Here is a 12,260-nt window from a genome sequence, read left to right as displayed (position 1 = left end):
CCTCTAGTTTTCTCAAGTGTATACATTGTTAAAGTTTGCTACAGTATACACATTGCTTTCCTTTCACAACAAAACTTAAATTTCATTAAAGTTAACATGTCCCTCTGTTCAATTTGCTTGCTTACTTGAAAGCTATCATTCAGTTTCATCCATATTTCTTATCTGTATCAGCCACACCTGATATGAGAGCCAGTTCTTTTCCCCACAGAACACACACATACTGAGGAAACAAAGCAGTTTTAAGCCACCGAGAAAGATCCCAGGGACAAGTAAGAACACGTGGAAAAATGACAGGCAGCCAAGACCTGAGGCCTACTAACCTTGACATACTCCCTACGATTAAGGGTAAGGTTTGTGAATGCAAAAATTTCCTTCCAGATGTCAATTTTAGAAACGACTCAGGAAGTTAATTATAGCTTTAAGTGACAAAAACATCTGCTGGAATTTCTGTGCAGTAGAACAGATAAGATGTATTTAAGAGCATTCATTTTAACAAAAACACTTGTCCAAAGCGTTATCTATAGCATATCAACTGTTACAGGAATCTTGTGGGGAAGGAGAGGCATATGGTGTGAAAAAGGCATGTTTAGCTTGTTCTTCATCTGACCGAATAACCTCCTGGCTCGCAAAAAGTTAAACCGAAACACATCTACATTCTGAAAGGCCCCCAGTCAGCGGACCAAAGGGAAAGCTGACTACGAAACCTCAGCAGTAAGAGGTAAACAGCAGCAACAAGTGGCTGTTAAATGTTGACAGGTATTAATAAAACATTTTTGTGCAAGGGTCTTTTGGGGTTTTGGTTGGGTGGTTGGGTTTTTTGGGTTTTGGTTTTCTTTTTGAGGTTTGTTTTTGTGTGTGGGTGGGGTTTTTTTGTTGTTTGGATTTTTTTGGTTTTGGTTTTGGTTTTTTTTATTTGGCTCAAATGAAACAGTTCCCTCTTAAAAAGAAGTGATTTGAATGCTTCCGGATTACTTAATGGACTATTTTCCTGTCTCTCAAATTCCCTCCCAAAAAGTTTTCAAAAATTAAGTCCACTGTCAAAATACTCTATGAAAAATCAGTAGGATGGAAACTACCTTAATAAAAAAATCAGAATAAGGTAAATGGCACTGGTTCCACCTATATTTATAAGTACATCCCAACACTTTAAATTCCTTGGAAACAGCAGGCTTATTCCTACATCTCCAAAACCACCCTCCACCCCCACCCCAACCCTCCATTAAAAACTGACCTCCACCTCCCTGTGCAAAACCCTCATCGCTCAAGGGAGGCAGATTAGAGCTCAGGTTTTCTAGATTAAGGTAAGAAATAGTCTTCTTTATACTGACTGCTAAACAGTGTTAGGTATTTTCACATGCAACCCAGATGGAGATGCAGATCCTCGGTTCATCTGAGGAATCACAAGAAAGTATCAAGACTTTAAGCAAAGGACATCGATCTAGGCTATTCTCTAAGTGACTTGTTTCCATGTGGCTAACACAAAAAGAAGTAAACAAAGTTACAGCAAACACAAGGATGTAATCACAGAATTAAGTTCTGTCAAACTATTCTGACCCCCTCATTTTGCACAGCATCAAGAAGTTAAGGTGTCTGCTCCAAAAAGGACGCAGGTGGCATCACAGACGATGCATAGTTGACCACATGCTCTCTAACTAGCCCCAAACCCAAAAGAGGTACTAACTGGAGCCAGCAGCTCCAGGTAGCTAACACGGTTCTGAAGTCACATCAAACAGATCCCATACCAGGCCAAGTATCACTGCCACCAAGAAACTCAGAAATGAGCCTAGAAACACCACACAACTCCCATTCCCTGAGAAGGTTCTCTAGGAGGTAAAGTTTAAATTGGCTGAGCTCTGGGGAAAAACAGTTTGCATCAATATCTTTGTGGACAAATCCTGATGTGTCACCAAGGTGCCAGGTAAAAAAGCTTGAAGTTACAGCTCAATCTAGAACATGTTCTGTAGCCATTTAGTCACATAAATATAACCACACATACTTATCTACATGCAAGTCAGATGTTTCCACTTTTCTTTAGCAGTATATTATTAGCTAGCCAATTTACACATTCATTTTACGCCAATACCCCATACTCTCTTTACCACTAAAGACATGCAACTCAGAGGAACAACTCATGCACAGGTACTTGCTTATTACTTTTCATTCCCCTTTACAAAATCAGCAGATCTTAAATGCTCCTCCAGTCACCGGCTGCCTACAGTTTGGACAGCGTAAGTGCAGCAATATGGAAACCTGCCAATTTTTGGGTTTTTTTGTAGTAAACAGAAGATCAATTTCTGTTAAAACTCTTAAAGACAACGCATGTCAACATGCATCACCATTTTCTTGCGGATCATGAATTGCCTTTCTCCTCATAGTTTCCTAGGCAATGAATGCAATTCAATGTCCACCTTCACCTAGTGCTTCTCCCCCACCCTTGAACTTCCTGCTCTAATTAGGAAAGGCACTTAGCCAAGGCCATAAATACCACCTTGCTAACAGCACAAGAGTGCAGAGCAACACGCTTAGTCAGCTGCTTTATGTTACCTTCCCAAACAACCCCATTACTCCACTCACACCCTCATCTGCACGCCCTCATCTGCCTTATTCTTTGCCTACTATGGGAGGGATACACATGCAAAGGTTGAACCTTGAAACATCAGGTCTCTGGCATTACCACATGCTTCAACAGTCACTGCAATTTAGCTATTTAAGATACCAAGTAATTATGCGTGCCTGTTCTGCTTCTGTAAAATTGAACATTAATTTCCTGTTTTTACAGAAGTGTGGTGCCCCCATCATCATTCTGCATATCCAAAACACTTCCAAAGTAGTCTTTTTGAAACATGCTGAAGTCTGGCTTGATCTGTAGCACAAACTTTATATTGCCCTTTCACTGAAACTCGAGAATAGTGGTGTCTATTACATCTCATTAACTCCAGACCTATTGTCCTTCTTTATCAGCAAGGAAACAAACAAAAATGGATCATTTGACAACACAAAATAAGCACATAAAACATGGATGAGGACTTTTAGAATAGGACTCCCTTTGTTCATATCTGAGTTTCTGATGCCAGGCTAGCAATATTTTTCACTCATTCCTGATACCAACGGAAGGATCAAATGACTGGAAATTAAAGAGGCAATAGGAGGCATAGGTCATTAAAGATACATGAAGGAATTAAAATCCACATAGATTTCAATAAGATCTATTAAAAGCCAAGTGTGTTCATTTTTACATAGCACATTATATTTTATTTTCACTTAATCAGAGTTGATCATCAAAAAACAAGATGCAAAGGAGCATACTAGCCTTGGAAAAATATTCTTTATAAAATCATAGCACAACCAACTACTTGTCAATCATTCCTAACAAAGTTTTGGAAGTTTTCACAGTTAGCTTATCAGAGATTCCTGTGGTCTTTTACTCACCATTAATGCATATTGTAATACCTTAAGAACAGGCAACATCCTACCTGTGTTTTTTGATCCCGTTAGACAGCGACTCCCCACTGCCACAAACCTTTTCTTCAGACATGCTTGAAGTTATTGTATCTTTTGAATCCATGCTGTCCTCCAACGAGTAGGCTGTTGTTTCAAACCCACTTAATGATTTTTCAGATTCTGAATCTGCAAAAGAGCAGGTGCATGTTAATGAATCTACCGCCTGTGCTAGACTTCAGTCACTAACAGATCTTCTTTCTTTGTACAAAACTGAAACCTAAGTAGGCTGCCGTGTTCTGATGACAGCATCCATTTGGTAAGTAACTAGTACTGCCACAGACCACTGCAGCTCTGTATCTAGATATAAAGAGACTGCTTGACAAGCAAGAACACAATACATTAAAAATCACCTAGCAAACAGAGGCAAAATTTGACATTCTCACTAAGCTGAAGCTACTACAACTTGCTTAGGAGAAGTGCCAGTGTCATAAAGACACCAGTACCTCACCTAACTAAACACAGTTACCTCAACATTCAAGTATTGACTCCTTCTTCTATATAATATTTCACTTTGGACTAAATTCTTACGACAGTCACTGCTGTTCAGCAACCTTCACTTCCCACCTTACAAAACAAGTATCAAAGAACAGAAGGAGGTATCACACACGGTGTATTACATTAGCCATAAAAGTCCCAGCAAAGTCAAAACGATGAGCTCTCCAATCAGTAAGATAAACTTTGTACTCTGGAAGGTAGGTTAATAGTGCAATCCACAATCACATCTAGAACTAAAAATAACATTAGTGACACCACTTTATTTCCAACCAGTGTTTTGGTCAGGTAACACTTAACCAGCTCTGGAGAAGAGTCGGTCTTGCCCCAAATCAGAAAGTAAAAATTTCTTGGCAAAAGGCTGTATTTTTGTTTCATGTTTTTCTTTCATAACTGACAACACTGTGAAAGGATTATCCAATTGCAAGTTCCAGGAAGCAAAGGAACGACTCAAGACAAGTAAAGATGCACCTTCTATCCCATTTGGGAAATCCTTTAGCAGAAACCAGGTACAACATCGAATGGTAAATAGCTTAATGCAAGCCTCACCACTTCTGAAAAAAGTGAACAGAAACTGCAGCAGACACCATTCCAGCTACGTACTATTTCTTTCAGCATATGCTCCTGCTTTTGGCTGCAAATACCCAGAGAAACAATTGCAAGATTAGTCATTCTCTCACATGCTGATTCTAATTCAAAACTAGTAATCAAAACCTGTTGAAGTAGTAGTCCATCCAAAAGAGTATCTCAGTCACAGCTGTCCATTCCCAGGTGCTTTCCTGTTTTCTCTTAAAAAAACCCCAAAACTATGCCAGCAGCTTCTCTACAACATGTAAATTATGTTTGGTGAAAGGGACAGTGATAAGAGGATTTTCTACTACATCCACATTACAAAAGGGTCAAGAATAGGATAAAATCCTGATGAATGGATGGCTGTGCCACCATGTCTCCATCCTCTCTAGAGTGAGATCTAGGAGCATAAAGGAAATCTTTCCTTTCATCAAAAACATCCATCCCTACCCTCATCAAGACAGTACTGAAATTAAGCCAGTTGCTAGGGAATGAAAAAGAACTGCCAGCTGGTGCTGAGGATATGCTAAAAAAGTGGACTGGCACTCCAGAGAATCTTCTCACAAGTTTCCCCATTTGTCAGTCTAGTTCTGTGCCATATTATGATATAACATATCAAAGCATTAGTTTGGTGGTACTATATATAACAAGTAGGATAAGGAGAAGCATTTTTACTTGTGGACAAGTCTGTTACATAAAATACAGATTTCTCCAGAGATCAGGAGCCCAGGTAGTCAGGAAAACACTGTTGTGTATCCAAATATCAGAGAGGCAGAGACACTCTAGCAGTGTAACACGTGGGCCTAAGCATCCTGACCACAGGGCAAGCTATAAATCTCTTCAAGGTGAAGTATTCCACATCTCTATTGAAAGAGCTGCCCAACATGTGGTTATCATGACAAGAAATGCACGAAGCCAACCCAGTAACATAAAGCAAAGCGTCTGCCTCCTGTAAGGTTCCCTTCTTCTGTACCATCCAGCGCTGTCTTGTTTTCAGACAAGAGTCACAACACACAAATTCCGTCAGTCTGAGTTTCTGCAACAGGCCTAGGACTGCACAGGCAGAAAGGGCAGAACAGGTAGGCTGCACCAGAGCTGCTGACCACCCTCTGATACGCTTCTCAGTATAACCAAGGATTTTTTACACACATGATCAGTTCTCCTAAGGCTGACCTTACAGTGCCGAGAGGCGATTCTGCTGGACTGAGCTCAGCACCTGGCAAACCTCTCCAGAGCTGTAGACGGTGACCAGCCAGCCTTCTCCAGGGCACGTGCCTTGCTTAATACAACAAAAGCATGCTATACAATAAAGAACAGTAGAAGAATGAATCCGGGCACTGTTATAAGAATCTGCTCCCTAGAGACATCTCTCTGATCTTCCTGAGAAATTGCTCTCACTGAGAAAGTACGTCTACACCAGCTCCTGCCAACGATCTCAGTCTCCAATCCCTCAACCTCAGTTACCTCCTTTGACCCAACAAGCTTAACAAGCCTTGCGTTTGTTTAGGTGTCAGAGGGAACAAGCCTAGTATTGTATTGTGAGCACAGACCAACAGGCAACTCAGCCTGAGCTCTTTCCCGTGTACTTGCAGCTAACTCTTTTCTGAATTAAGATTTGCATACTCCCCCGTCACTGCAAAAAAAGATTTATATTCACAAGTTGCTACAGAGCAGCTGTCAAACAGATGACTAGAAGAAAATGAGGTGGATTTTTTTTCTATTGAACTTAAGTGGGTGTGGGCTGAGGAGAGGGGAGAAGGAATAAGAATGCCTGTTCAGAAGCCAAACTTTTTAAGTGATCCTGAGACACCACCAGGCTGACTAGGAAGCTCTCCAGCTCATGAAACCTGAAGTGTCAGGGTAACAGTAAAAACACCGGCTACATTTTGCAAGAGTGGAAGAGCAAGGGGAAACAGCGGAAGCAATGACAGAAACTTAACTCAAGGGAAGTTCATCTCCTATTGCAACAACTGGTAAATCTTCAGTTCCAAATAGAAAAGTTTGGCCAATGTATTTGATTAACAAATACACCTGAAAAAAGGTAGTGTTTAACCGCTAGCAAGGTTGGGTTTGAGTTCTGACCAGGTGTTTCCCATCCCTCTCTGAGATACCTGAATTCATGCTTTTAACTATATTCAAAGCAAGAAGCCCACAGGCAGCACAGAGGTTGTGGAGCATTTTTGGTAGCGTTCAAAAAAAGCCCTTGACAAGCTACCCTAAACATGGAAGGAAGGGCAGTAAGTTTCTATGCTTTTTGTACAACTTTTAAAGTGAGCTGGTAACGGGAGACAAACTAGGAAGTGAGCAAAAAGCAAAAGAACTAGTCTACTACTTCTCTTGTACCATTTAGAAGCATTCTTTATAAACAGCACCCGTTAGTGGTACCTAACAGCTCAAGCTTTACTGTGACAGGTTAGCTTTAGTACAGTCTAAATATTCCTCTAAACAACTGCTTTTATAGTAAGATTGCATCTATGTAAAACCATCAATACCCCCTTTGATACACACAAAAGCTGCGTTTGCAGAAAATCCCCACCTCTCAGATAAAACCTGTTAAAAAGAAAAATTAGGACAGTTCTAAGCTCTTCCCAAATTGGGTATGCAATTTGCATACAACCAACAACCAGGGAGCCTTATCTGCGAGTACCTTCACTCTTTAATTCTTGACATGGTTAGCCATTTTTCAGCATTCTGCACATGTATTCTGTTTCCATATGCTTCCTGAGGTCTGTATTCTTAATCAAAGCTAGTAACTTCCCTAGCTCTCTAGGAGATGCCATTTGTCTTAGAATGTTTTGCTACTTGTTTGGTGCTTCTTCTCTTCCCCAATGCTCCCCTGGCCCCCATCACCTGCCTGACACACACCCCCCACCCCCCGATCACCATAAAAGAGTTTGACATGTTAAGCTTTCAATCCTGAAACCAAGAGCTCTCCTGCAATCCATGCGTTATCGAGTTTAATTACACGTTTCCACCACTCCCATGATGAGAGGATCAGCACACCAGGAGACACTGTTGACCAACCTATTGCTATCAGAGTTCAGATTAATAACACCCTTAACTTTACAGTTCTTAACACTGGATACCATGCTTCAGTAACACAAATAACTCCCATTTCCTGAAGGTTCTTCCTTTCATGTCCAGTGTCTACTGCTCTCCCCTTGCAGGGACTTAGGAGTTACCACAACATTTTGAAAGCATTGATAGTCAGTAGCACATCACTTAAAAAGAGGAGAGAGACTTGAGAAAATAGACTACTACTTCAGTAAGCAATCTTACCACGTTACAAACATTTTTTTCACCACAGTTCTGGAAAAGAAAGAGGATATTTCCGTAATTGTATCTACAATTTCTACACACAGGACCACAGAACAGAGACTTATGAGTGACCAGTTTCATCTATGCCAACATTAGCAGGCAGTATAGCTCAGTTGAAGCAGATTTGCAAGCCAAACAGATAGTGCTGATCACTGGACACTTGAACTAGATAAATTCCTGGTGGTGTTCTCTTCAGATTAGCTGTCCAATAGCAACTGGACTGTATCTTCTGATTCAGCTTCATTCAGGAGCCTGGTTGATGCAATCAGATTGCTCTACAAATGTGAATCACGTCATGGTAAATGGGGACAAGTAGCTGCTGCTGTGAACATATCCTTTCTAATACACTTGTTCCAAAACCTGTTTGAAAATTCTTGCATTGCACTGAATTATCAAAGCTAGAAATACTTTTTTGGGGGAGTAAACATGCAGAAGTGTCTAATATGCAGACAACATTCTTTTAAAAAACAAAACAAAAAGTAGCAGTGGCTTCTTCTTTCAACCTGTCAAGTCAAAGCTAACGATTCTTCAGCTCAAAGTGCAAGCCTAGTTATGCAATACTCTCACTTCTAAACTCACTCCTACGTTGGAGATTTAAAAACTCAGAGAACTGTAGCTAGAATAAGACGGTATCCTAATAAAAACACTCTCAAAGCAGTGGCATCTTCCCACTGACAGACACTATAACTTGTCACATCACCCTGTTAAAATACATCGGTGTTTGCTCCATCTCCTATAAAGCCTAGTAAGATAATTCAGGGATATGACTATTTATCCAAAATCAGTATCATTTCACTTAATACTATCAGACTGCAAATCAAGTTTAGCAAAAGCTTTGAAGACAAAGTCCTAGTAGTTTAGATTTCTGGAGATAGAAATTTTTAGCTTCTGACAACTAGGCCTAGTCACTGTGCTTTCTTATAAAAATGTTTATGATCGTATTCCTGTTTCTCAATAGCCCAAGAAAGAAGACCCACATTCCCAAATTCTGAGCCAGTGTCAAATATTCCTGACCCCCCTGCTCTCACTGTATCTTGTCATACAGAGATAAGAAGCCTTCTAGCTGAGACTCCATAGACATGGCAGAAAAGCAAGAAAGTATTACCAGGATCCCAGTGATCAGCAAAAAAACCCCACTCCAAATCACACCCACAAAAAACTAATTCCTTTTGTGCTCAAGGTGAAAGTCGTAAAGTGCATCCAGCAGCCAGGAAAATATGTCACATTACCCCTTCTCTAGCCGCACCCCCTCAATCACAAATGGCCATCCTCCAAACACATGCCTTCAGAGACAGAGAGGACCCTAATCACTGCAAAGCACTGAATGTTAACAACCTACAGAAGACAATCTAACAGATGCCTGATGAAGTTGAGAGCCAGTCAAGAAAGTGAGTCTGTGCTGGAAAATTATTTCAAGTACAATAAAGATGAATTTGTCAAGTAACTTCTAATGGAGAAAGAATTTACATATATGCTTTATATATGTATATATGGAAAAAACTGGACTTGTGCAAAGCATTTGACGCTGTTCTTCATGACATCCTCATCTCTAAACTGGAGACATATGGATCTGATGGATGGACTGCTCAGTAGATAAGGAATTGGCTGGATGGTCGCAATCAAGAGTTGCAGTCAACTGCTCAATGTCTAGGTAGAAACCAGTGATAGGTGGTGTTACTCAGGGGTTGGTATGGGACGGGCACTGTTTAACATCTTTGTTGGCAACGTGAACAGCAGGAATGAGTTCACCTCAGTAAGTTTGACAATGACACCAAGCTGTGTGGTGCAGTTGACACACTGGAAGGAAAGGATGCCATCCAGAGGGACCTTGACAGGCTTAAGAGGTGGGCCCGTGTGAACCTCATGAAGTTCAACAAGGCCAAGTGCACGGTCCTGCACATTGGTTGGGGCCAGCCCAAGCACAAATACAGGCTGAGCAGAGAATGGATTGACAACGGCCCTGAGGAGAAAGACTTGGTGTTGGTGGATGAGAAGCTCAACATGGCCTGGCAATGTGAGCTTGCAGCCCAGAAAGCCAACCGAATCCTGGGCTGCGTCAAAAGAAGCGTGGCCAGCAGGTCAAGGGAGGTGATTCTCCCCCTCTGCTCCACTCTCATGACACCCTGCCTGCAGTGCTGCATCCAGCTCTGGGGCCCCCAACATAAGAAGGACATGGACCTGTTGCAGCAGGTCCAGAGGAGGTCCACAAAGATGATCAGAGGGCTGGAGCACCTCTCCTACAAAGGAAAGATGAGAGAGTTGGGATTGTTTGGCCTGGAGAAGAGGAGGCTCTAGGAGACCTTACAGCAGCCTTCCAGTGCCTAAAGGGGGCCTGCAAGAAAGCTGGAGAGGGACTTTTTACAATGGCACGTAGTGATAGGATATGGGTAATGGCTTTAAGCTGAAAGAGGGCAGATTTAGATTAGATATTATGAAGCAATTCTTGATGGCAAGACACTGGAACGGGTTGTCCAGAGAAGCTGTGGATGCCCCATCCCTGGAAGTGTTCAAGGCCAGGCTGGATGGGGCTTTGAGCAACCTGGTCTAGGGGGGGTGGAACTTCAAGGTCCCTTCAAAGGATGTGTGTGTGCACGCGCACACACATATACTTAACAAGTTTCACAGTTACACATACCCACTTGATGCAATTTGTTTGCAGCTTCACCTGACAAAACTACCACCTCTCCCACCTAGAGAAGAGGCTTTGGACACTTCCATTCAAGAAGATTTAGAGACTGGTCAGTTATGAGATGTATAAACTAACAGTTCTTTAAAGCTGAGTATTCTCTCATATACACAAAGAAAGCCTGGCTGGAGAGACTACGTTCCAGCAACACCGGATAAACAACTGTTCTCAGCTTTGTTGCAACAAGTGAAAAAGCCTGAGGCCTGCCAGCAGAATTGTTCTTTTGGTTCTGGTTGAATAACCTGTTTCTAGCGCTCCTCAATCTCATCTTGTCCTTGAAGGCTTGATAATTTGCTACTGCACCAAGCAGCAAAGCCTGCTGTTGATCCACTGTGTTCCTGTGCTAGTGCTGTACTCGAGCATAGACTCCACTTTGGTTGTTTTTATTCTTTAAGTTGTACACTGCAGAACACCTACCAAGGATTCTAGGAACACTGCCTTTCTCACCCACCAGAAGCATCAGACAGTTAAGCTCGCATAAAAAGCACCCCCACAGCTGCTCATGAAGTATGCCATCACAACCTAATTGACTGCTACAGTTAGATTATGTTCACCCTCAAGCTTTTCCAGATCCTTCATAGTGGTAGACAGCTGTGTGCTGCGGGATCACCCAGTTAGAGTTATTGTTGAGCTGCACTATGTACAGCCTCTCTATACAGATGCACATTGTAATCATCTTACGCAGTTCAGTTTTCCAAAATCACTATTTTTGTGTTTTGCATGTGATAATATGAAAGATACTAAACTGAAGAGCAGACAGAAAAAGAAAAGATATTTCAGAAATACACAAAGTATTTTGATTCATCCTTTTCTTCCACCTGTGACACTTAAGGTAGACAAAATTGAAACAGAACAAACCTCATTATCCCTCAAAACTAGGGATTTTTATGGATCAGTCTTAACAACAAAAGAAAAAACATACACCACCATGGAGAAAGTGAGTCAGAAGGCTACCAGATACAGTTACATCCACTAAAATAGGAGCCTTAACTTAACTTTTGCTATTTAAAAAAAAGGGCGTAGTCACCTAAGGAATCAGACCTTTCATGACCGCCCCGTGGTTTTATAACTTTTTATTATACTAAGGTAAACTAATCCAATTCTACAGCCGGACTCAGGCAAATTTTTAGAGGCCCACTCATAAAGCACATGAAGCATTCTCCTAAAATTAGTTCCACATTAGAAAGGCTGAGACTTCACTTAAAGTGAGACTGTTCCCACCCCCCCACCCCCACTGCATTCACCACAAACATTCACCACAAACATGACTACACACTCACATTCCAAACATCATTACTTACCTGAAACAGCATCATAGAACTGCTCTTCACTGATGATGCTAAGAGGCGGAGACCCCTTAACCAGAGACTGTTCTAGTTCATGGTGTTCAGTAGCTAGCGTCTCTAATGCTTCTGACAAGATCTTGTTTTTCTCCTGCTCATGCTCCAGTTTCAAATTCCTCACCTATAAGTAGATACATGTATGAATAAAATCTCATGTCTCTGGAGAATGTGTAGCTGGAAGCTGTTCAGAAAATAAACTCAAATAAATAACTGGCAAACAGCTGGAACTGAAAATACATGGATTAATGAAAATATTACAGTATTTTTGTGATGAAAATAAGGTTGTTACTCAGCATTTTCAGCAGTTGAGAAATCTGACAAGCTCTGAGGGTATAAACCCCAATTCCACA

At 41.3% G+C, this 12,260-nt stretch overlaps 1 protein-coding gene across 4 annotated transcripts in view; it reads right to left on the bottom strand.

Moving 5' to 3' along the window:
• OSBPL1A (oxysterol binding protein like 1A) overlaps positions 1–12,260 on the bottom strand; it is a 78,479-nt gene that overhangs the window by 18,459 nt on the left and 47,760 nt on the right. For all 4 annotated transcript variants that reach the window (XM_055798364.1, XM_055798366.1, XM_055798365.1 and 1 more), the window contains 2 exons: positions 11,869–12,031; positions 3,474–3,627 (listed from right to left, as the gene is read on the bottom strand). In XM_055798364.1, coding sequence (XP_055654339.1) covers positions 3,474–3,627; positions 11,869–12,031 — 317 coding nt within the window. The remainder of the gene's footprint in view (positions 1–3,473; positions 3,628–11,868; positions 12,032–12,260) is intronic.

Source organism: Falco peregrinus, chromosome 3 (genome assembly GCF_023634155.1).
Source record: "Falco peregrinus isolate bFalPer1 chromosome 3, bFalPer1.pri, whole genome shotgun sequence".
Classification (NCBI taxonomy): domain Eukaryota; kingdom Metazoa; phylum Chordata; class Aves; order Falconiformes; family Falconidae; genus Falco; species Falco peregrinus.
Note: the sequence above shows the minus strand (reverse complement) of the source record. Positions and strands in the feature narration are given on the sequence as shown.